The sequence below is a fragment of the Cervus canadensis genome, chromosome 12, assembly GCF_019320065.1.
Source record: "Cervus canadensis isolate Bull #8, Minnesota chromosome 12, ASM1932006v1, whole genome shotgun sequence".
Taxonomy (NCBI): Eukaryota; Metazoa; Chordata; class Mammalia; order Artiodactyla; family Cervidae; genus Cervus; species Cervus canadensis.
The window spans coordinates 71,442,254-71,468,788 of record NC_057397.1 but is presented as its reverse complement, the minus strand read 5'-3'; the positions used below and the strand labels follow the sequence as shown (position 1 = coordinate 71,468,788).

Here is a 26,535-nt window from a genome sequence, read left to right as displayed (position 1 = left end):
ACAAAACATAGTGATTTTATATCCACATGCATCTGAACATGGGAATTCCTAGGTGGCACTAGTGGTAAAGAACACACCCGCCTGTGCAGGAGACACAAGAGCCACAGGTTCAATCCCTGGGTCGGGAAGATCCCCTGGAGAAGGAAATGGCGACCCCTCCAGAATTCCTGCCTGGAGAATCCCATGGACAGGGGAGCCTGGAGGGCTACAGTCCACAGGGTCACAGAGAGTCAGACACAACTGAAGTGACTTTAGCACACAAAATGATCATCATGATGAGCCTAGTCATCTGTCACTACACAAAGATGTTACATAATTATTGACTATAGTCTCTGCACTGTACATTTTGTATCCATGGCTCATTTATGTTGTAACAAAGTTTGTACCTCTTAATCTCCCTCAGATTGATTTCTCTCCTTCCCATCCTGCTCTCTCTTGACAACCACCTGTTTCCTCTGTGTATCCATGACTTTGTTTCTGCTTGGTTAGGTTTATTCATTTGTTCTGTTTTTTAGGTGCCACATAAAAGTGAAATCATGTAAGATTTGCTTTTCTTTGATATTTCACTTAGGTCGATATCTTCTAGGTGCATTCATACTGTCACAAATGGCAAGATTTCATTCTTTTTATGGTTAAGTAATGTTCCATTGCTTATTTACATACATACATATATATATATGTGTGTGTGTGTGTATATATATGTATATTTGGGCCACCTTTGTGGCTCAGCTGATAAAGAATCCACCTGCAATGCGGGAGACCTGGGTTTGATCCCTGGGTTGGGAAGGTCCTGTGGAGAAAGGAAAGACTGCCCACTCCAGTATTATGGCCTGGAGAATTCCATAGACTGTATAGTCCATGGTGACGCACAGAGTTGGACACAACTGAGTGATTTTCACTTTCATTTCATATAAATACACACACACACACATACACACACAGACACACATATATATAAATGGGATTTCAAAAAAATTTACTTCTGTTTCACTGACTACACTAAAGTCTTTGACTGTGTGGATCACAACAAACTGTGCCAAATTCTTAAAGAGATGGGAATACCAGACCACCTTACATGTCTCTTGAGAAACCTGTATACAGGTCAAGAAGCAAAAGTTAGAACTGGACATGGAATAATAGACTAGTTCAAAATTGGGAAAGGAGTGCATCAAGGCCATATATTATTACCCTGATTATTTACACGTACAGAACATCATGGAAAATGTCAAATTGGATGAATCACAAGCCAAAATCAGGAATGCCAGGAGAAGTATCAACAGCCTCAGATATGCAGATGATGCCACTTTAATGGCAGAAAGTGAAGAGGAGTTGAAGAACCTCTTGATGAAAGTGAAAGAGGAAAGTGAAAAAGCTGGCTTAAAACTCAGTATTCAGAAAACTAATCATGGCATCTGGTCTACCAAGGTCCACATGGTCAAAGTTATGGTTCTTCCAGCAGTCATGTATGGATGTGAGATTTAGACCATCAAGAAGGCTGGAAGCCCAAGAATTGATGCTTTCAAACTATGGTGCTGGAGAAGGCTCTTGAGATTCCCTTGGGCAGCAAGGAGATCAAACCAGTCAATCCTAAAGGATATCAAAGCTAAATATTCATTGGAAGAACTGATGCCGAAGCTGAAGATCCATGCTTTGGCCACCTGGTGTGAAGAGTGGACTCTTCTGAAGAAACTGTAATGCTGGGAAAAGATTGAAGACAGGAGGAGAAGGGGACAATAGAGGATGAGATGGTTGGGTAGAATCACCAACTCAATGAACATGAGTTTGAGCAAACTCCAGAGACAGTGAAGGCCAGGGAAGCCAGGCGTGATGTAGGCCATGGGGTGGCAGAGAGTCAGACACGACCCTGCAACTGAAGGGCAGCAACAGCAACAAGGTAAACAGACCACATCTTCTCTACCTGCTCATTTCTTGATGGGCTCTTGGGTTGTCTCTGCGTTTTGCGAAAAGTGTTGTGGTGAACACAGAGATGGGTATATCTTTTTAAATCAGTGCTTTCATTTCCTTCAGATAAATACCCAGAAGCGGAGTTGTTGGATTAGATTGCAATTTTATTTTTAAAGTTTTGAGGACACTTCATACTGCTTTCCACAGTGGCTGCACCAATTTACATCCCCACTAAGAGGGAGATGGACATATTGATTCAGGAGCAGGATTTTGTTTTTTCCTGAGTCTAAGCTAAAGTAGATATTCCATAAAAGAAAATAAAGCAAGCAAAAACATATACTTACCATGGGAATAGTAAAAGAAAAATCCTTAAACACTGACCCACATTGTAGAAACTCAATGGATATTTTTTAAATTAATTTTTAATGCTTAATATTGTTCAGTATGCTAAAGTCGCAAGGAAATTTATAAATTATTTAGAAGAATTTGAGTAATCAAATTCATATAGTTAAGTTACAGGTTTGGAAATTAAAAGTTTCTGATTTTTCATAATTTTGACTTCTTTCTCAAATTTTAATCTTGACACATAGAAGTCCCACAATTTTAAAACTCTTTGGACAATTTTCACTAGGGCTTCAATATTAATATTTAATAAAAACAATCCACATTTCTATTCAAATTTCTTGATATTTTTCTACATAAGTTATTGCTTACCCAAAACAGGTTGCTAACCTAAGAATGATTCTGAAATCCTGTTTCCTAGCGTTCACAACTAACAAGTCACCAAAACCTGTCTGGCTTTTCTTTGTAATATTGTTCCTTATTTATGCACATTCACCTAGTTTCTTTGCTATTATGTATGATATAATTATTGTAAATGAATTCATGTCCACACTTTTATTTCCTAACTATAACTCTCTGCAAGTAAAAATTCTAAGTCAAAGCTTATAAACCTGTGACATGAAATAAAGTTTCAGCCATTGGGAGTTTGCAAAAAGAAATTAGCTGTGACCTTTCTCTACATTCATGTGCTCTACATTCATGTATTGAACTGATGTTTTGGCATCTCCTACTTATCATACTCAAAATAGAACTCTAAGTTTTTGCTGCCCACCTGCCTCACTGTCAAAGACTGTGAAGCTGTCTATTTTCCATTTCCTTCTCTCACCATAAGTCAGAACAAGAGTCACTGAAGTGACAAATGTAAGCATTATACCTAATAATTTCTGTCCCTTATATACCGCACGTCGGTAAGTCTTTTTAGGTTTCTCTCCAAAATAGATCTTGGTTTTGTCTGCTTCATTCCAGTCACACTGACGTCAATCTCTCATCAACTTGCCATCGGGATACTGTGATGGCCTCCTTTGCAGGGTCTTGGTGTCTGCTACTTCTGCCTTGCAGTCTGGTGTAGACCTATCTACACAGCTGCTAGAATGCTCTTTTCAAAACACAGACAGGATTGCATTGGTTCTCCAGTTAGATCTGTTCACTGATGTATCACCACTCTTCTAATAAAATCTAAACTAAAAGCAAAACAAAACGATAAAAAGAAAACTAACCTAAGCGAGTCCACGAGTGCCCTGGGGGGCCTGGTCCTGCCGGTTCTTTTGAGGTCGGCTCTTCTCATTGTTCTTTGGTGCTCTGGTCTCTGGTCAGCTTCTCTGCTCCTCCTCAGGACTTCTGACCTTTGCACGTGTGTTTCTTTCTTCCTTTCTTTAAGTAGTGTGTGGTCGCTTTACAATATTGTGCTGGTTTCTGCTGGATGAGAGAAGCAGCTCTATATGTACAGGTATCCCCTCCCTCTTGGGTCTCCCTCCCTAAAATCCTTCTTAGTAATAAAAAATAAAGATTTAATGCATGATTATATACTCTGTTGAAAAAGGAAAAATGCATTTTGTTGAGGGTGGTATTGAGGGCTCCCGACACTGGTTGATCACAGGAAGCTTCTCTCAGACACAGATATTTAAGGGTAGAAAGAAACATAAGGAAGAGCCAGCCATAAGTTTTTGTGACAAGAACGGTTGGGAAATAGGCTTATTTCCATTTGGGCAGTTCTTTCCCAACTATTCTTGCTGCAAAAATTTATGGGCGGCTCCTCCTCATACTTCTGTTTACCCTTAAATATTCTCTGAGAGAAGTTTCCCATGGACAGCCAGCGTCAGCATCTCTGCATCTGTACCACACACACACACACACACACACACACACACACACACACACACACACACTACTTTTCCCTTTTCAACAGAGTATATAATCATGTATTTAACGTTTATTTTTTATTGCTAAGAGAATCACAATCCATGCTCAGTCTATCATTTTAAACAAAATCCTTAAGTCATTTTCTGAAGCTTAAATTCAGTTGCTGTTATGTGATCTTACAAAATATTTTAAATTTTTGGTAGCAGAAATAATGCATGCTCTCTGTGAAAAAATTCAATATTATTTGGAAACATTAAGCGTAAAGCATATTTACCTTAAATCCCATAACTTTGATATTATCACCATTAACATTTCTGTGACCATTCATTCAAGTATGTCTTTAATATCACTTTAAAACACATGTATGCTTTTATAAAGTGAAATCAAAACATGCATGCTTTGTATGGACATTTATTGTAAACTGTCATTTAGAAATTGGGCTTCTTTCCACCTTTTCTCCTTAAATATGATTTTTTAAAAAATATCAACACGTCGCTGTATAGATATGTATATGATCAGAAAGATTTATTATTATTTTACAACATTGGGATACTATTGATGCACTCTGGATTGCTTTTCTCAATTACCTTCTATATCATGAAAATGTTGCCAGCTTTATGGTTATAGAGTTAATTCTGTATAATGTATGTCTAGTATTTCTAACAGCAATCTCCCAGTTGAGAGGCATATTCTATGAACTAGGCTTCAGTAATCATCCTTGTGATGTTGCTTAAGGGTGAAGTTAAAATTTAGATTTGGAAGTCTGACTTAAGAACTCATTAGCCTAATATGTCTGGTGTACTATACCATGCATTTTTCATTTTTCAGGTAGATTATTTCAAGTTATAGTTACAGCTTTTCAGTCGTGTCTTTTCGTTGGTACTCATCAATGTACCTGGAGACAGGGCTGGGATTCAGAGGAGGTGCCAGAGCACGTGCCAAAAATCTCAGTAGTCAAGATAAAATATTTTTAATGCAAAAATTTTGAAAAATAAAAATAAATGCAAAAATCTATCATAAAAAATATCAAAATGTTAAATAGATGTGTTTTCTTGATTTGTTTTATGATTCTGCATTTTTATTCAATGACAAGTCCTGTTATTTTCCATCTGCTCACAGTTTCTGAACCACTGGGTGGTCGGGTCCCTACTAGGTGGATTTATGAAGGTTGACAATGGTATGTGAACAGATTAGGCAATGCAGGGTTTTATATTCACTCATGAGTTTTATTATAGACCTTTTTGTTAGTATTTTTCATGGCTCAAAATATGGGAGGTATTTTGGTAAGTCTTAGATACAAGGGGCATTTTTTTTTTTTTTTTTGCTTCTGTTTCCAATTGAGCTCCACATGACAGTGCTAGATGGAAATATTGGGATTTACTCATCTGGAAAATATGATTATATTTCTTTATTATGTTCCCTTGGTCTTCAATTATTTGACTATCTAGTTCAGTAATAAGCTTAATTAAATCTTGCTTGCACTGAATTCAGTCTGTCAAGGATTAAGTCAGTTTGTTAACTTAGGTTAAAATTTACTTTTTCATAATTCTTACATTAATATTTACTGACTTTTCAGTTTTAAATGAATATTTACAGTACAAGATAAAGCAGATATTACTGGTTTCTTATTTTTGCTGGATTCATAAATTATGAAAAATAAAGATAACCATAAACAATAGTCAATTTTAAAAAGTGTTATTTCTCTATTCTCATGTAGAATGGCAGGACAGGAAAATGATATCTGGCTTAAGCTGTATCTGACATTGACACTATCAGTATTATCTTGAAATCTGAGGCTACTCATGTTCACTAAATAATAAGAAAAACAGTGATTTGAATTTACAGTGCTGTTATTATATTACGTGAAGCAGTATAAGTGAAACTGCTTTGAAAATGTCAAAATGCTCTTCAAATGTTAGTTATGCTTATTGTATGCATTCATTTTTTTCCATGGAGGGAGAAGGAAACATTATAGGGATATAAAATGAAAGTAGAAATGTAAAAGGGAGTACTTAAGAAGTAACTGTCATGACCCGAATTGTAATAGCATGGCTAGTTCTGCTACTTCCCCAGAATATACTCTTGCTATGACGAAAGTTTGTTCCTAAGAACCTCACAATGTTGAAAATCATTTTATGAAATCATTGTTCCAGTGGAGAGAAAGACTGAGATTTAGAGAATTTCATCCTCAAAATAATGGAGTTTTTTTCCTATAGGTACTTCAATATGGAGTTATTTTAAATAACAAAATTCCATAATTCTGAATCTTACCATGTCACTGAACAAAGCCAGTGCTGATAATGAAGAATATGACTTTTCTTTTCCTAAAACCATGGTCAAAGAGATGAACACAGTGCAGCTTATCATTCTTATTACACATTTCATAAAAACACAAGGCACAAAGTTTTACTACCCATTAAGTCCTAACATCCTTTTTTAATCACATAGTAACCAGTACTTAGGAGATACTGTTTTTCATATTCCTTAATTAATTGATTATATTATATTAAAAAAAGTTATAAAGTCTTATACTGTAGTAGAATTGCATGTTTTATAAAAATAGCTTTCTAGTATACTAGAAAGACAGCTTAGAATAATTATAACAAATAAAAGGATTGGATTTATATTGCATGAATTCCGGTAGTTGTTCAATCAGATATATTACTTTGCCAACAAAGGTCCATATAGCTAAAGTCCGTATAAACTACTGGTGTTCCCAGTAGTCACGTGCAGATGTGAGAGCTGGACCATGAGGAAGGCCGATAGCTTAAGATCTGATGCTTTCAAGCTGTGGTTTGGAGAAGACACTTGAGAGTCCCTTGGACTGCAAGTGCATCAGACCGGTCAATCCTAGGGGAAATCAACTCTGAATATTCATCGGAAGGACTGATGCTGAAATGAAAACTCCAATACTTTGGCCACCTGATGTGAAGAACTGACTCATTGGAAAAGACCCTAATGCTGGGAAAGGCTGGAGTCAAGAGGAGAAGGGGACGGCAGAGGAGGAAATGGTGAATGACATCCCTGACTCAATGGACATGAGTTTGAGCAAACTTAGGGAGATGGCAAAAGACAGGAAAGTCTGGTGTGCTGCAGTCCATGGGTTACAAAGAGTCGGAAATGACTTAGTGACTGAACAACAAATAATAGAGAATGTAATAAAGCCTTACTTTTATTTGCTTATAGTCTAGTAAGAGATAACTTTCAAGAACAAGAAAAGAAAATACATAAATACACACATATTCATGCAATAAGGTCTCTTGCATTGAAGACAGATTCTTTACTCTTTGAGCCGCCAAGGAGTGTGGGCTGCCATTTCCTACTCCAGGGGATCTTCCTTACCCAGGGATGGAAGATCTTACCCGTGTCTTTTGTGTTTCCTGCATTGGTGGGCAGGTTCTTTACCAGTAGTGCTATCTGGGAAGACAAACTCATACAGTGCAGTATTATTTTTCCTCAAAGTCTAGCCAAACAGATTTTCTCTATATTGTCATTTTTATTACCAGCCTTCAAAATGTAACATTAAAAAAAAATTTAGTTATATAGCTATATTTCAATAGCTACCTATAGATATGTTTATATATTCTGCAAACAAATATATAGATTTTGATCAAATAAATAGATATAAATTTTAATATATATTTCAATACTTATATATGTCTTGTCATGGTGAAGAAGCTTGTGTGACTAATGAAACTATGAGCCATGCCTTTCAGGGCCACTCTAGATGGCTGGGTCATAGAGGAGAGTTCTGACAAAATGTGGTCTGCTGGAGGAGGAAATGGCAAACCACTTCAGTATTTGTGCTTGGAAAATTCCATTGATGGTATGAAAAGGGAAAAGATATGACATTGGAAGATGACCCCCCAGGTCAGGAGATCTCCAATATGCTACTGAGGAAGAGCAGAGGGCAATTAATAATAGCTTCAGGAAGAATAAAGCTGCTGGGTCAAAGCAAAAATGATGCTCAGCTGTGGATGTGTCTAGTGTTGAAAGTAGTCTGATGAAGTAAAGAACAATATTGCATAGGAATCTGGAATGTTAGGTCTACAAATCAGCTGTTTTGGATGTGCTCAAGCAGGAGACAGCAAAAGTGAACATCTTAGGAATCCATGAACTAAAATGGATGGGAATGGGTGAATTTAATACAGATGACCATTATATCTACTGTAGTGTAAGGCAAGAATCCCTTAGAAGAAATAGAGTAGCCCTCATAGTCAACAAGAGAGTCTGAAATGCAGTACTTGGGTGCAGTCTTAATAATCTCCGTTTGTTTCCAAGGCAAACCATTCAAGATCACAGTAATTCAAGTCTATCCCCCAGCCACCAATGCCGAAGAAGCTGATGTTGACCACATCTAGGAAGATCTACAAGATCTTTTAGAACTAGCACCAAGAAAAGATATATTTTTCATCACAGGGGATTAGAATGCAAAAGGAGAAAATGGAGAGATACCTGGAGTAACAGGCAACTTTGGCCTTGGTGTACAGAATGAAATAGGGCAAAGGCTAAAAGAGTTTGGTCAAGAGAACATACTGGTCATAGAAAACACCCTTTTCCAACAACATGAAAGATTATTGTACACATGGACATCACCAAATGGTCAACACTGAAATCAGGTTGATAATATTCTTTGCAGCCAAAAATGGAGAAGCTGTATGCACTCAGCAAAAACAAGATCTGGAGCTGACTGTGGCTCAAATCATGAGCTCCTTATTGAAAAATTCAAGTTATTTTGGGGGTCAAAATCCCTTATGATTATAAGGGATTTTATAATCAAGATCCCTTTTGACTTGAATCAAATCCCTTACGATTATACAGTGAAGGTGACAAATAGATTCAAGGGATTAGATCTGGTAGACAGAGTGCCTGAAGACCTATGAACAGAGGTTCACAACATTGTACAGGAGTCAGTGACCAAAACCATCGCCAAGAAAAACAAATACAGGAAAGCAAAATGACAGTTGTCTGAGGAAGCTTTACAAATAGCTGAGGAAAGAAGAGAAGCTAAAGGCAATGGAGGAAGGGATAGATATACCCAACTGAATGCAGAGTTCCAGAGAATAGCAGGAGAGATAAGAAGGCCTTCTTAAATAAAAAATACAAAGAAATAGAGGAAAACAATGGAATGGGAAAGACTAGAGGTCTCTTCAAGAAAATTGGAGATATCAAGGGAAATTTTCATGCAAGTTTGGGCACGATAAAGGACAGAAAAAATAAGGACTTGACAGAAGCAGAAGAGATTGAAAAGAGGTCTCAAGAATAGACAAGAGAACTATACAAAAAAGATCTTAATGACACAGATAACCACAATGCTGTGGTCACTCACCCAGAGCCAGACATCCTAGAGTGTGAAGTTAAGTGGGTTTTAGAAATCATTACTATGGGCTTCCCTTGTGGCTCAGCTGGTAAAGAATCTGCCTGCAATTTGGGGGACCTGGGTTCGATCCCTGGGTTGGGAAGATCTCCTGGAGAAGGGAAAGGCTACCCACTCCAGTATTCTGGCCTGGAGAATTCCATGGACTCAGTCCACGGGGTCACAAAGAGTTGGACATGACTGAGCAAATTTCACTTCACTTCACTTCAAGCTAATGGAGGTGATGTAACTCCAGTTGAGCTATTTAAAATCCTAAAAGATGTAGGTTGGAGTGCTGCACTCAATATATCAGCAAATTTTCCACAGGACTGGAAAAAGTCAGTTTTCATTCAAATCCCAAAGAAGGGCAGTGCCAAAGAACGTACAAACTACTATACAACTGTGCTCATTTGCATGTTATAAGTTTATGCTTGAAACACCCCCCAACATGCTTCAGCAGTACATGAACCAAGAATTACCAGATGTATAAGCTGGGTTTAGAAAAGGCAGGGGAAGTAGAGATCAAATTGCCAACATCCACTGGATCATAGAAAAAAGCAAAGGATTCCAGGAAAACATCTACTTCTGCTACATTGACTATGCTAAAGTCTTTGCTGTGTGACTCACAACAAACTGTGGAAAATTCTTAAAAAGGTGGGGATACCTGGCCACCTGACCTGTCATCTGGTCCCATCACTTCATGGCAAATAAAAGGGGAAAAAGTGGAAGCAGTGACAGATTTTATTTCCCTGGGCTCCAAAGACACTGAGGAAGGTGACTGAAATTAAAAGGCAATTGGTCCTTGAAAGGAAGGCTGTGACAAACCGACAGTGTATTAAAAAGCAGAGACATCACTTTGCCAACAAAGGTACATATAGTCACAACTATGATTATTCTAGTAGTCATATACAGACGTGACAGTTGAGATGATAAAGAAGGCTGAACACTAAAGAACTGATGCTTTTGAATTGTGGTGCTGGAGAAGACTCTTGAGAGTCCTTTGGACTGCAAGGAAATCAAATCAATGTTAAAGGTAATGAACCCTGGATATACATTGGAAGGATTGATCCTAGATCTGAAGCTCCCATAATTTGGCCTCCTGATGCAAAGACCTGACTCATTGGAAAAGACCCTCATGCTGGGAAAATTTGAAGGAAAAAGGAGAAAGGGGCGGCAGAGGATGAGATGGTTAGATAACATCCCTGACTATCAATTTGAGCAAACTCTGGGAGGTGGTGGAGAACAGAGGCGCTTGGTGTGCTGGTTTCCTTGAGGTTGCAGTGTTGGACATGACTTAGGGACCAAACAACAACAGTTTCCATTAGTTTAAAGAATCAGTTCAAAAAACAAAACAAAGCAAAAAAAAAAAAAATCAGTTCCAGTGTCAAAGTTTTTTCTTCCATAAAACAAATAAGGAAGTATGTAATTAACAACATCATGCATTTTAGTATTTCTTTTATTCAATGCCTAACCTAAAGGATTTTCTCCATATTGTCATTTTTATTACCAGTTTTCAAAAAAACAACATTTTAAAAAATTAAAATATTTAAAATAGTATATTTCAGTAGCTAACTACAGATATGTCTAGATTTTTCAAATATATATATTTCAATTAGACATAGATATAAAATTAGATATAGATATAAATATTAGATATAAATAGATATAAATATTAGATATAGATATATTAGACATAGATATAAATTTTGTTATCTATTTCAATATCTATATATACATCTACTTCAGATAAGTAGATATATAAGCTACAAATAGATACTGAAATACAGCTATGTATTTATAGCTGTATACTATACTGAAATATAGTATATATTATATACAATATATGTATTATATATATACATATACATATATATACATATATATGTATAAATATATATATAATACATATATATGTATAAAATACAATATATGTATTTCAGATACTGAAATACATATATATATATATGTCTATACCTCCTCATCTATCCACCTGACACATGTAACTATTTGTGACTTTGCTAAGCATTTATTTCCCCTCAGATCATGGAAATGTTAGAGCTAATCTAATGAAATTTAAGTTTGTCTGTTTCCTTGATCCTAACATTAGATAAGGAAAGAGTACACCCTAAAATATATGTTAAAGAGGATAATAGTAGGGCGATTCTTATATTTTATTTTTTTCCGGCTAGCATTTTGACAGTAACTGAAATATAGTCACAATTAGTTTGGACTGAAAAACTTTTAAAGTGGTCTAGTCAGCAATCCTGACAAAAGAAGTCTCTCCTGTTATGATAGTGTTAACACTGGTGGATACCAGCGTTATTCCAATGGAGGAGTCTTCTTGAGACTGAATTATACTGCTTTTTTCTTGACCTGTAAAACTCACTAAATATATTCCAAACTGATTTAAAAAACTCGACCTGCTAGATGAAATTGTACAATCTGCTCTAATAGCCTTCTAACTGATCTCAGTGCATTAGTTTTAATCCATCCTCCTTTGTATGGCCAGAGTGAATTTTTAAAAAATGCAAATCCCTGTAGTTATTACTCATAATGAAAGACTTTGGATGACTTTAACTTTTCTTATGGCAAAGTCTAAAATTCTTAACAGAGATTACAGTGCCCCTAGGATTTTTCACTTTGTCAAAAGTGACCTTTCTGTCCCTTTGGCCTCATTTCACGTCCTGTTTCCTCCTTGCCTTCTCTGCTCTGACTTGTCTGGACCTTCTTTATAGTCTTCAGTCTTTCTTGAATACTTGACTCTGGACCTTTGGGCATGAAATTCCACTGGTATCCTCCCTTTCCCCATTGCCCAACTTATTCTTCTGGAATATTTTTGACCCAGCTAGACTAGGTAAGTCTCTCTATTACTTTCCATAGAGCAGTGCCCTACCCTTTATAGTGGTTTTATAGAAGTTCCACAGCCACGTGTTCCTGCGTGCTAAGTCGCTTCAACCATGTCTGGCTCTGGGCGGTGCTGTGGACTGTAGTCTGCTAGGCTCCTCTGTCCATGGGATTCTCTAGGCAAGAATACTGGAGTGGGTTGCCATTTCCTTCTCCAGGGGATCGTCCCAGCCCAGGGGTCAAACCTGGGTCTCCCACATTGTGAGTGGATTCTCTACTGTCTTAGCCACAGAGGAAGCCTACACTCCACAATCATAAGTTTCTTTTAATATCTGACTTCTCTACTGTATTTTATGTTGTGAAAGATAAGGAACATATTTGTCTTTTTCTTTGTTGTGTGATGCCAATATTTGGGCTTCTCTGGTGACTTAGTGGTGAGGAATATGCCTGCCAATGCAGGAACCATGAGTTCGATCCCTGAATCAAGAAAATCCCCTGGAGACGGAAACGGCAACCCACTCCAGTATTCTTGCCTGGGAAATCCTGAAGACAGAGGAACCTGTGGGATATAGCCCATGGAGTTACAAGAGAGTCCGACATGACATAGTGACTAAAGAATAGCAAAAGTGTCAATATTTAGAATAATATCTAAAAATCAACCATTGCACAGAACTATTTGCTGAATAAAAAATGAATGAATGATCAAATAATAGGCACTTTTTTTAGCTGACCAAAAAAAAAAAAAAATCCAAATAAGGGTAGAAGCTACTGTTTGCCTTCTTATTTTAACATGTAGTCATTACATTCCTCTGAGCATAAGAAGAGAAGTAAGATGATTAAGTTGAGAATAATTAAGATTCCTGACAAAATTGCTTGTCAGTCTCTCTTACAGAGAAATCCATCACATCAATTTTGTTTCGCAGCTCTTTCAAACATGTAAGGACAAAAGATGTGTGCTAAGTCGATTCAGTCGTGTCTGACTCTGTGCAACCTTATGGACTATAGTCCCCCAGGCTCCTCTGTCCATGGGATTCTCCAGGCAAAAATACTGGAGTGAGTTTCCATTTACTTCTCCAGGGAAATGTTCTAAACCTCTAAATTCTAAACCTCTGTGTATTTTGGTAATCCATGGTTATCTTATTTATTGAACCTGAGCATGTTTAGGAAGTGAGATTATAGGTGACTTTTGAAATATTTTGAGATCTTACTTATTACTTACTTTTTGTGTGGCTACTGCTAACCACTCAGGTCTTAGGAACCAAGTCTCTGAAAGATGTTAAAGAAATGTTCTTTGATGAGGCACCTTTCCTGAAGGATCTCAGAATTCTCTAAATTGGTGTTGGATTCCTAAAGAAATATAAATTAAGTTCTTTGAAACTTGTTTTATGACCCGCTTCTCCTAAATTTTTTCAATCAGCAGGCTAGTTTAGCATATTCTTTAATCACATCCCTGAGAAATGATAGGAAATCTGTTATTTTATCTTGGAGGTATATATCTTTTGATTTTTTTCGCACCATGAGGAAAATCACTACTCATCCTCTCCAGACAAAAAGAAGAGACATTTAAAAAAATTATCTATTTTCTATAATATATACATTTTAAGCTTGAAAAGAAGAGTTAAAGTTGCTGTCACTGATCTTTTAATTTTCAACAGTGTATATGAGTAGCAAAGAAAGCCCAAACCATCCTGTGACTGGTGTCTGCATTTCATGACTGACCAAACCCACTTTCTGGAAAAACTGATAATGATCAACCCTTGTCACCTGAATTTGGATGATCAAATAAAATAAATTGTTATTCTGTTCATTCATCCTTAACTGATTAGGCAATTCAAATGAGAAGTCAGACAGAAGGTGATGTGCATATTAATAATCATTGATTCAAGAAAAATTCCAGTACACACTAGATTCCATGAAAATAATTTTATACTGGATTAGTTGAAAACATAAATGGAAAATGGAGAAAAATAAATGACATTTGGGGAAAATCACATTTTTAACTGTTTTAGATAATTTTGTTCCTTTGACAAATAATGCCTTTAAAATTAGTAAGGAGGCCCAAGGGTATGAGTGTGTGCATCCTTTAATTAAAGTGACCTTTTCAGCTGGATATTTTTTTATCCCAATAATCTGTGGTTCACAGAACATTGGATCAAATGTTATATTCTTGCTAAAACCCAGGAATTTTAGCTGAAAATGTTTTTGTATTTCCAAACATAATGCCATCACATTGCAGCAAGTTTTTGGGTTCCTTGAGGAAATCCTCTGGCTTGATGCACCAGGTATGGGGACTCTAGGGACAGATATAATCAAATGGAATAGACTCGCTGGTATTCTACTCCCAGCTGATAATCCACACTATAATGTTAACTTTTTTTTTTTTACAAATTGTAAACCTGAGCAAATTTCTCCATGGTCTTTGATTCAGACTAATACCTTTATTTTGCTCTGTGTTCCTCCTTCATGCCTTAAAAAAATTCTACCTCTTTTCACTCCAGATTCAAAGCCTTCACTTTTTAATCCAGTCTGATTATTGGTGCTATTTTCTTCTTATTGTTTCTTTTGTTTAACAACTAGACCTTAAGCCACAGGTAGATTTACCCTGAAGGTAATGAAGCTTAAGTTTTAGGCCTGTCATTTGATCAGCATAGGTTCCTTCCACAGCCCTGGGAGAGGCCTTAGAAATGTATTCACATGGTCATAAGTTTCTGTAAAATTCACAAAAGTAGGATATTTTAACTTTAATCACTTGTTTTCTCTTAGCCTGCCAACTTTGTTTTCTTTGCTTGACATTCATGACGCCTGGCATTGGAGAGGCTTCTGGTGTTTTGTGGATCCAGTTTAGGGAGAATTGAGTTAAAGATACATTTCATTTTGGTCTAGTGGGATATAATTTTTGATTCTTAGTCATTGTTGTACATGCAAGTTATTACTGCTCACTGTTCTAGTGTATGAATGACTGTCAGCATTAACCCTATCACTCACTGAGAGGACCCAATAGCATCTTGACTGGGTCAGAGTTAACCATCACTATATGGCAACCTGGTAACAGAAACACGTGAGCAGTCAAATGGTACATACTTGGAAATGCATCAGGAGAGAATTGAATCCATGGAAAAGCTTTTCACATTTTAAGGCTCATGCGTGAAACAAATGTGGGTTTAGATATTCCCAAATTTGACAGGAATTCTAAAGTTTAAAAAAGAAACATTTCTAAGTGATTGAGAATAAATTTAAAAATTTTTACTCACCAAGCTCAAGAGAATTTATTCTTTCAATATAAATGACTTAAAATTGGTATTATACAAAGAGGTAAAATAAAAAGTGTAAGAAATGCAGTAAAAATTTTAGAATAGCAAATATAATAGATTTTGTTGCTGTTCAGTTTCCAAGTCATGTCCGACTCTCTTTGTGACCCCATGGACTGCAGCACACCAGGCTCCTCTGTCCTCCACTATCTAGATGTACTTATACAACCAATTAAAAAATTCTGTATTATTTTTCTGGATTTGATGATGTTTGAAATTGTCTAGCTTTTGAAACTTGGTAATTTATTGTCCTTGCTTCCCTTCCTTAGTTCAGTTTATTTGCTCAGTCATGCCCAACTCTTTGTGACCCCATGGACTGCAGCACACCAGGCTCCTCTGTCCTCCACTATCTAGATGTACTTATACAACCAATTAAAAAATTCTGTATTATTTTTCTGGATTTGATGATGTTTGAAATTGTCTAGCTTTTGAAACTTGGTAATTTATTGTCCTTGCTTCCCTTCCTTAGTTCAGTTTATTTGCTCAGTCATGCCCAACTCTTTGTGACCCCATGGACTGCAGCACGCCAGGCTTCTCTGTTTATCACCAACTCTTAGAGCTTATTCAGACTCATGTCCATTGAGTCGGTGATGCCATCCAACAATCTCATCCTCTGTTGTCCCCTTCTCTTCCCGCCTTCAATCTTCCCCAGCATCAGGGTCTTTTCCAGTGAGTCAGTTCTTCATATCAGGTGGCCAAAGTATTGAAGTTTCATCTTCAGCATCAGTTCTTCCAATGAATATTCAGGGCTGATTTCCTTTAGGATGGACTGGTTGGATCTCCTTGCAGTCCAAGAGTCTTCTCCAACACCACAGACCAAAAGCATCAATTCTTCTGTGCTCAGCTTTCTTTATAATCCAACTCTCACATCCATACATGACTACTGGAAAAACCATAGCTTTGACTAGATGGACTTTTGTTGGCAAAGTAATGTCTCTGCTTTTTAATATGCTGTCTAGCTTGGTCATAACTTTTCTTCCAAGGAGCAAGCATCTTTTAGTTTTGTGGTTGCAGTCACCATCTGCAGTGATTTTGGAGCCCAAAAAGATAAAGTCTGTCACTGTCTCCATTGCTTCCCCATCTATTTGCCGTGAAGTGATGGGACCAGATGCCATGATCTTAGTTTAGTCCTTAGTTTATGTCGTTAGTTTAAATCCTTATGGACTAAGGAATAAGCTTCCCTTCCTAAATAAATACATTTGTTCCAATTTTGTAATTTATAAATTTATGCTTTATAATTTGTCATGCTCAGTAAAACCTGGAATAGTCCCTGCCCTAACTCAATTACCCAATAACTCAAAAAAATGAAAACAACTATGGTGAAGATTTAGCTAAGTGAATGGGAACCAAGAATCCAGAATGAGACTACCGGGATAAAATTCTGACTCTACAGTTTCTTATCTGTGTGACCTTGAACAAATTACCTAACATATGTAAGCCTCAATTTTCTTATTTTAAAAGGAGGAGATTGAATTTAGGAAATATAATTCCTTGTAATTTATGAAAATATAAAGAATTTTAGAATGATGGGCAATCAACTAAATAAAATAATAGAACATTTATGTTGAAAGGAACCTTGGATTTTGTGTAATTTTACATTGGCTCTGTGAATCTCTCACTGCTTCAGATGTGAAGGAGGAGAATTGGGTCTAGTGTGGAAACTCACCTAGCCTCCCGTTCACTAAACTAGTGTAAGTCTGCTTTTACTTATATACAAGTCTGTGTAAGATTTAGTTTGAACAAAGTGTTCTGTGACTGTGTGTGTTTGAACACCATTGCTCTTGTCCAGTCCTTGTGTTCATGCTAAGTCGCTTCAGCCGTGTCTGACTCTGCAATCCTATGGACTGCAGCCTGCCAGACTCCTCTGTCCATGGGGTTCTCCAGGCAAGGATACTGGAGCGGGTTGCTATTTCCTACTCCAAGGGATCTTCCCAACCCAGAGATTGCACCAGTGTCTCTCATGTCTCCTGCATTGGCAGGCAGGCTGTTTATCACTGGGGCGCCACCTGGGCAGCCTCATCCCATCCATATATATATAAAACCACTTGAGAGCATTCGTAAAAATATTAAAAATTGAAAACAAGTAGTAATCTGTTCTCCATATGATCTGAAGCTCATATGTGGTAATAAGACATTATTTAAAAGTAAACAAAGTAATACTGACCACAGCAAATTCTGCTGTCCAGACCAGAGCTTAAATATTCAGTGAAAATGGGATAACAATAATAAGCAACTTGAGGAAACATAAGCTTCCCCCAAATTCTCAGGGATGTTGAAGGAATACCAAGTTTCCCTCAGTACAGAAGACTTAGCTCCCTAATGCTTTCTGTTTGGTTGGATATTTTTAATCATTATTGAAAGAAAATATGCACTCAAACAACAGGAGGACATGATAAGGAGCTAAATATTTGAATTTTTCCATACATTCCCAAGGATCTGTTTCATTGTTTTTAATATTTTTAATTGTACTTTTAATCAGAAAATATGATTTCTTTATAGCTTTTACTCAAATTGCCTGACAGAATAATCTCAATCCCTCTTTAATTTGACAGCTCTTTAACTATATGAATCAGTTCTATCCAACAAATATCTTCATTTCCAATTAAAAATTAATTGTTTTATGACAGGACCTAAAGATATTTTCTTTGATGTTTATAAGTCACTGAGAAGAAAAAGTTAATCAGCCCCTCTGAAGTTTGCTTTCAATTTTAGAGAACTTCATGGGCCTTCTGGCAACTCTTCCTCAATAAATTTTTCTTGCAATCAGCATTCCTCCTGAATTCTGATTCCAAGAAATATTTTGCAAGTTTTGTTGTTATGTGCATGTGTGTGTAATTGTGTGTTAGAATGATTTGTTCTTCACTTAGCATATTTTAGAATTTCAATTTCTTTTTAATCATCCTTAACTATGTGTCCTTAGGGAAGTAAACCTCTTTTTTAGTTTAAATATTGCTTCTTATAGCATTTTCCACCGCCGTTCTCTCCATTTACTTGCACCTGCATGTTCTGATTTACTACAATTTTATTGGCAAGCATCTTACTCAAGTTAAATGGCTCTATTTATGTGTCTTTTAATATAAGTTATAATATTTCTTCAACAAGACTTTCTGCACGTGGAGTCTGACTGCTTTTCTAGCCACTGCTACAAGGACCCAGTCAATCCTCTTATACGCTTGAATCCCCTCTTGGGGAGAAGAGTTGTGAGTGCAGTAACAATGGAAGACAAGCACTTTTATGAAAGAGTCTAAATCTTTTTTAAAAGGCCACGTGAGTCTGCCAGTGTTGGAAGTTAAACTTTATGTCATCTCAGTATTTAAATTGACTAGAAGATGTCGTATTGATAAGAGACAAGTGCAAGAATTTTTTGTTTATTTTACTCTTTAATCTAGTAAATTAGGGATTATTAGGAAAGCTAGATTATGAAGAAAAAAAATGCAGAAGCTCCATTTCATCTACACATCTAAGTAAATTCGTGTTAGGAGTATAGAGACCTTAAGAGAACACTGAACACTTTCCCACAGCCACAGATATGTTTTCTAAAATGATCAAACTCTCTTCTCACCAGCAAGAAGGATGATAGATTAGTGGAGAGTGAAAAAGTCAACAGGTTAGCTAGAGTTTTACACAGTATAGATGGTGTGTGCCTATAACTTGAAACAAATAAAGGCTCGGGGAACAATAGTGTGAATGCCAATGACTACACATAACAGAATTCAGCAGACGCCAATGCATGCAGGTGCTGGTGATCAGAAGCCACAGGCCTGCTTGTCATGGCTCTTTATAAGTTTCGAAGTTTGAGATGATCACCAGGAGAGAAAGGCATGGAAGAGAAATCATATCATTATTTTGTTTCCAACTGCAATGCCTGAAATACTGGGAATATATTAAGATGTTCCTTTTTGTCACCAGCTGGAATTGGGGCTAGAAATAGAAAAAATGAGTAAATGAACATGCAAAGGGAATAACCTTTTTTTAATACGACTGCAAGTGGCCTGATAATTCGTAATGACAATAATGATAAGAAATACAGTATTAAACGACTCCTTAGGTGGCTCGGATGGTACAGCATCTGCCTGCGATGCAGGAGACCAGGGTTCAATCCCTGAGTCAGGAAGATCCCCTGGAGAAGGAAATGGCAACCCACTCCAGTATTCTTGCCTGGAGAATTCCCTGGACTGAGGAGCCTGGTGGGCTACAGTCCACGGGTTGCAAAGAGTCGGACATGACTGAGCGACTTTGCTTTGCTTCACTTTGCTTATTTATTGGTACTAGTTTGAACACTATAGTTTTTGAAGTATCTCTCAATATATGGATGTCTACTTTTTGTTAGTCTGGTTTCTTTCACTGAAATTTTTCTACGTTAAGAGTGGATCAGGAAGATGTAAGAAGGAGTGAGTATGATGTGTGTAAAAGTTCCTTCCAGACAGGAAATGTAGAGGTTGAAAGAGAAAAAGTCCAGTTTAGAGAGAGGAAGCGAAGGTCAGATTTTCAGAACTGAATGCCTTAGTGCAACATTTCAAGGATAGTAAACACCAGGGTGTGTGTTAGACTGCATTGAAAAATGTTGGGGGAATTTCATCATTTGTCAGGGCATAGCCTCAGACACCCTAAAGACAAGTGCCCACGGGGGCAGCCTAAGTGAGACAGACGTGGTGGTGATAGGAGCCCGGAGGTGAGTTATAGTCCCTCTCTTGCTTCTCGTTTTCCAAGCACGATACTCCAAATATTTGAAAATTCTTGAGTGCTTGAGTAGGAAAGACAGAATTAAACTGAAAATTAGGAATATATAAATACTATTTATAGGAATAGGATTTCCAGAGTAAGATTATGTTACTTGAACATAAGAAATGGTTTTGCATTTTCAGTCAGAATATGTAAATTATAAGCCCATTCTTTTTTTTTTTTTAAATCAAACTAATAGTTATAATTTTGGGATGACCTCCAGACTTTTAAACTTTATTTCTTGTAATGTCTTCTGTTAGTAATATGATTTTACAAATGTTTTTGACTGTCCCACCCACAAGATCCACATGTACTTCCTACTGCTTGTCATTGAGTGAAATCTATGCTGACTTTGTGCTGTGGGAGGAAATTAGGGGTGTTGCTATCCATCAGAGAATTTAAGGTTCAGCACGGAGTACAGGCCTCCTAGAAGTGCAAACTGAAGACCTCTGTATGTCTGCTCCTCTATACAAGCAATGAAATACTGGCAAAGACTGTCAAAATAATTTTTTTTTTCAGAATTCTGAAATTAATCAAATGCATGCAACAAAATGAGGAGCATTTATTCAAGAAAAACAGCATAGTTTGTAGCTTTTTATCTTGACCTATTTTAATCCTTCTATCTCCAATTCTGTGATAGTCTTAAAAACTGGCAGCCTTGAAACTTCTAGAAGGACAGATTGTTCAGAAGCACCTTAAAAACCCGCACCCAGATCACTGCTACACTGTTTGTCTAGCAGTGTCCTGGAAAAGCCACATTCATAAGGTTTTGCTGCTATTTGGCCCTGGAAAGGAGGGGAAAATTTATTTCCAGATTTGCTACATTATCCAAACTGTTCAATTTTAAACAAAAATTATGAGATATGCAAAGAGTTAACAAAGTGTCTCCCATTTGTAGGGAAAAAAACCAGCCAAGAACAAACAATGCCTTTAGAAGGTTCAAATGTTAGACTTAGTAGACAAAGATTTTAAATCTACCATTATGAAGAGGTTCAAAGAAATAAAGTAAACTGTATCTAATGAATTAAAGTAGAACATGAAAACAGCCTGCCCATTGGTAAAAGCTGGGTGACTTAATGGTTCAGGCATTTAAGAAAATCTCCAAATAAGTATTAGATGAATAAGTGAAATGAACAGAGAGTTAGCTGTACACTATGGTTCTGATGGTAAAGAATTCACCTGCAGTGCAGGAGACCTGAGTTCAATTCCTGGGTTGGGAAGATCCCCTGGAGGAGGGCATGCAACCCACTCCAGTATTCTTGCCTGGGGAATACCCATAGAGAGAGGAGCCTGGCGGGCTACAGTCCATGGGATCGCAAAGAGTCGGAAATGACTGAGTGACTAAGCACGCACACGGAGGGCATACACCCTGGTGGCGTAGACATTAAAGGGTCCGCCTGCAATTCAGGAGACCTGGATTCATTCCCTGGGTTGGGAAGACTCCCTGGAGGAGGAGATCGCAACTCACTCCAGTATTTTTCCCTGGAGAATTCCATGGACAGAGGAGTCTGGCAGTCTACAGTCCAAGGGATTGCAAAGAGTTGGACACAACTGAGTGACTAACACTTTCACCCACTCATGAGAATAATAATGTCTCACCACATAGATATCAATAAAAGAAGTTACATAAAAGATGCAAATAGAGATTATGGAGTTAAAAAGTACAGTAACAAATAAAAACTTCACTATAAGGGTTCAGCAATAGATTAGTTCTGGCAGAAGAAAAGTTTGATAAATTTCAAGAAGATGTATATAGTAAGATGATCCAGTCAAAAGAACAGAAAAAATAAGAATGAAAAGAATGAACAGTGCCTCAGAGACCCATGAGACACCACCAAGTATACCAGAATCAACACAATGAGAATTCCAGAGGGAGAGAACAGATTAAAGAGAGAGACTATTTGAAGAGAGAATAGCCAAATCTTTCCAATTTAATGAAAAGCACTAAGCTACTCATCCGTATTGGTAGATGTGGCTACTATATATATCTAACAACACAGTTCATTTCTGAATCTTCTTTATCTGAGAAGATGCAGGTTTCCTAGGCTCTTGGTCTATCTTTCAAATTATTACAGGCAATTACCATATCAAACGTTTTAACACTAAAAATGTATGTCTGTTTTTAAAATCTGTGATGTTATTTCCTTGTAATCTCTGTTTGATTGCTAATCAATGATATTTATTTCAGGATTTGGTTATAATATCATGCCATTTCTGAATACTAATTCTTTATTATTGCATCTGAAGTACACAGTTTTAAATGATGTTAAAAGGGGGTGCTAGTTAACTGAAAACTATTTCTTAAGAATATTTCTTAAAGAGATGGGAATACCAGACCACCTTACTTGCCTCCTGAGAAATCTGTATGCAGGTCAGGAAGCAACAGTTAGAACTGGACATGGAACAACAGACTGGTTCCAAATAAGAAAAGGAGTAGGTCAAAGCTGTATATTGTCACCCTGCTTATTTAACTTATATGCAGAGTACATCATGAGAAACGCTGGGCTGGAAGAAGCACAAGCTGGAATCAAGATTGCCAGGAGAAATATCAATAACCTCAGATATGCAGATGACACCACCCTTATGGCAGAAAGTGAAGAAGAACAAAAAAGCCTCTTGATGAAAATGAAAAAGGAGAGTGAAAAAATGGCTTAAGACTCAACATTCAAAAAATGAAGAGCATGGCATCCAGTCCCATCACTTCATGGCAAATAGATGGGGAAATAATGGAAACAGTGACAGACTTTATTTTCTTTGGCTCCAAAATCTCTGCAGATGGTGACTGCAGCCATGAAATTAAATGACGCTTGCTCCTTGGAAGAAAAGCTATGACAAATCTAAACAATATAGTAAAAAGCAGAGACATTACTTTACTTACAAAGGTACAGTCAAAGCTGTGGTTTTTCCAGTACTCATGTGTGGATGTGAGAGTTGGACTATAAAGAAAGCTGAGCACTGAAGAATTAATGCTTTTCAACTGTGGTGTTGTAGAAGACTCTTGAGAGTCCCTTGGACTGTAAGGAGATCAAACCAGTCAATCTTAAAGGAAATCAGTCCTGAATATTCATTGGAAGGACTTATGCTGAAACTGAAGCTCCAATACTTTGACCACCTGATGCAAAGAAGTGACTCATTGGAAAAGACCCTGATGCTGGGAAAGATTGAAGGCAGGAGGAGAAGGGGGTGATAGAGGATGAAATGGTTGGATGGTATCATTGACTCAATGAATGTGAATTTGAGCAAACTCAGGGAGACAATAAAGGACAGGGAAGCCTGGAGTGCTGCAGTCCATGGGGTTGGAAAGAGTTGGATATGACTGAGCAACTGAACTGAATGAAAAGTAAATAAATATCATCTATCATAGGATAACTGTGTTTTATTTAAAATTACACATGCATCTTTCAAGTTAACATTTATATTCTCAAATGTTAAATTACAGATTCATTTGCTGTGACTGTAATAGTATTTTAAAAATACAAAATAAATAATAGCTAAAACATCAATCATTTTACTGTCTAAAAAGGTATTGTTATTATAATAACTAATAATGAGAGATATAATCTTAAAACTGAAGCACTGAGTTTTCTATTAAATATGTAAATTTACATAAATATGTAAATTAAGCTTTAATACCCTAAAGTTTAAAGTTTCATGGAGGTGCATCTTTATCTTGAAAGGAGACACATATGTCTTAAATATTATTAAGACAAAAGAGAACACCATCACTTATTCTTGAGCAACCATTTTAAAAACAAGAATAAACAAATTTGGAAATTCAAAAATCAAGGATTTTTTGCTCTGTCTGTTTCTTTACATCTATGCTATAGTCTCTTAATATGCAATCTTTTTTATTTTAAGGCCCATTCATAGGACTCCATCTGAACACAACATTGTGTGGAAGATGCTGAAAACAATTCCAGATTTAACCTCTCAACTACTTGATGAGCATCTTAAAATACTTAGTAGGAATGTCATTTCTGAAACCTGGATAAAAGGCAGCACAGGTAAGCTGACTAATCTGGAGCAAAACTTGGCAAAAGACAAAACGTGTGTCACTACTTTGAGTTTTCTGTCATAATAATCTTAACTTCACTTGACATGCTGGAATGTACTGTTTGGATGTACATCATTTGTAAAGGTATAAATAGTGAAATAACACTCACATTTTGGTAATTAGACTTTAAAGGTATACCGTGGTCTTTCTCCGTTTTGAACATGCATCAGAATCCCTCAGGACTCACTGAAAGTGTTGCTGTGCTCAGCGCCTAAGTTTTCTGATTCAGTAGATTTAGGATGAAGCTTAATTTGCATTTCCAATAACATTCCAGGGGTTTCTGCTGGTCTGGGAACCACACTTTGAAAACCATTCATTGACACACACACATTTGTTGACAATCTAGCACTGATTTTCATAGTTAGGACAGTAAGTGGTCAAAGTACTTATATGACTGATCCATATATTGAGGGGGAAAAAAAATAAACAACTTCAGACAAATTTTAGTTAAGTTTCCCATTTTAATTTCTAGTGCCTTGACAAGGGATATAATGGATGCATTAACAGAAGCATTTTATATGTTAATATTTTGGGGTGGTGGCATATAAATAAACACACACTCAGAGTCACACACACACACCTAAACCAACAGAGTTAAACATTATTCTTTTGCATTTGTTTAAGACCTATTAGAAAATTATGAAAAGGCAAAAACACATTGACACTGAAAAATGAGCCTCCCAGGTCAGTAGGTGTCCAATATGCTACTGGGGAATAGCAGAGAAATAGCTCCAGAAAGAATGAAGAGGCAGACCCAAAGCATAAATGACACCCACTTGTGGATGCATTGGGTGGTGAAAGTAAACAACAGTGCTAAAAGAACAATATTGAATAAATCAAGGTAAACTGGATGTGGTCAAACAGGAGATGGCAAGAATGAACATCGACATTTTAGGGATCAGTGAACTAAAACGGATGGGAATGGGAGAATTTAATTCACATGACCATCATATCTGCTATAGGAAAGCATCCCTTAGAAGGAATGGAGTAAACCTCATAGGCAGCAAGAGTCCGAAATGCAGTGCTTGTGTGTAATCTCAAAAGCGACAGAATGATCTCGGTTTGTTTCCAAGGTAACCATTCTATATCACAGTAATCCAAATCTATGCCCCAACCACTCATGCAGAAGTCTCTGAAGACCTACAAGAACTTTTAGAACTAACACACACACCCACACCCACACACACACAAATGTTCTTTTCCTCAAAAGGGTAGAAATGGCAAGAACCTAACAGAAACAGATGAAATTAAGAAGACGTGGCAAAGATACATGGAAGAATTGTAGGGAAATGGTCTTGATGGCATGGCTATCCATGGCGGTGTGATCACGCACCTAGAGCCAGACACCTGGAGTGTGAAGTCAAGTGGGCCCTAGGAAGCACCACTCTGAACAAAGCTAGTGGAGATGATACAATTCCAGCTGAGCTATTTCAAATCCTAAATGATGATACTGTTAAAAACGATGTTGCTGCACTCAATATGCCAGAACATTTGGAAATCAGCAATAGCCACAGGACTGGAAAAGGTCAGTTTTCATTCCAATCCTAAAGGAAGGCAATGCCAAAGAATGTTCAAACTACCACACAATTGTGCTCATTTCGCACATTAGCAAAGTAATGCTCAAAATCCTTCAAGCTAGTCTTCAACTGTACATGAACCGAGAACTTCCAGACATTCATGCTGGATTTAGGAAAGGCAGAGGAATCAGAAACCAAATTGCCAACATAAAAAAAAAAAAAAAACAAAAAACACCAAACATCCAGGGAAACATTTACTGCGGCTTCATTGACACAGTACAGCCTTTGACTGTGTGGATCACAACAAACTGTGGAAAATTCTTCAAGAGATGGAAATCTCAGACCATCTTACCTGCCTCCTGAGAAACCTGTATGCAGGTCAAGATGCAACAGTTAGAACCAGACATGGAACAATGGACTGGTTCCAAATTGGGAAAGGAATACATCAAGGCTGTATTTTGTCACCCTGCTTACTTAACTTATATGTAGAGTGCATCATGTGAAATGCTGGGCTGGATGAATCAAAAACTGGAATCAAGATTTCCAGGAGAAATATCAATAATCTCAGATATGCAGATGATACTATTCTAATGGCAGAAAGTGAAGAGGAACTAAAGAGCCTCTTGA

At 37.0% G+C, this 26,535-nt stretch overlaps 1 protein-coding gene across 1 annotated transcript in view; it reads left to right on the top strand.

Moving 5' to 3' along the window:
• Positions 1 to 26,535, top strand: part of CNBD1 (cyclic nucleotide binding domain containing 1) — a 385,369-nt gene that overhangs the window by 230,964 nt on the left and 127,870 nt on the right. Inside the window, exon 6 of the mRNA XM_043483330.1 lies at positions 24,196 to 24,341. Coding sequence (XP_043339265.1) covers positions 24,196 to 24,341 — 146 coding nt within the window. The remainder of the gene's footprint in view (positions 1 to 24,195; positions 24,342 to 26,535) is intronic.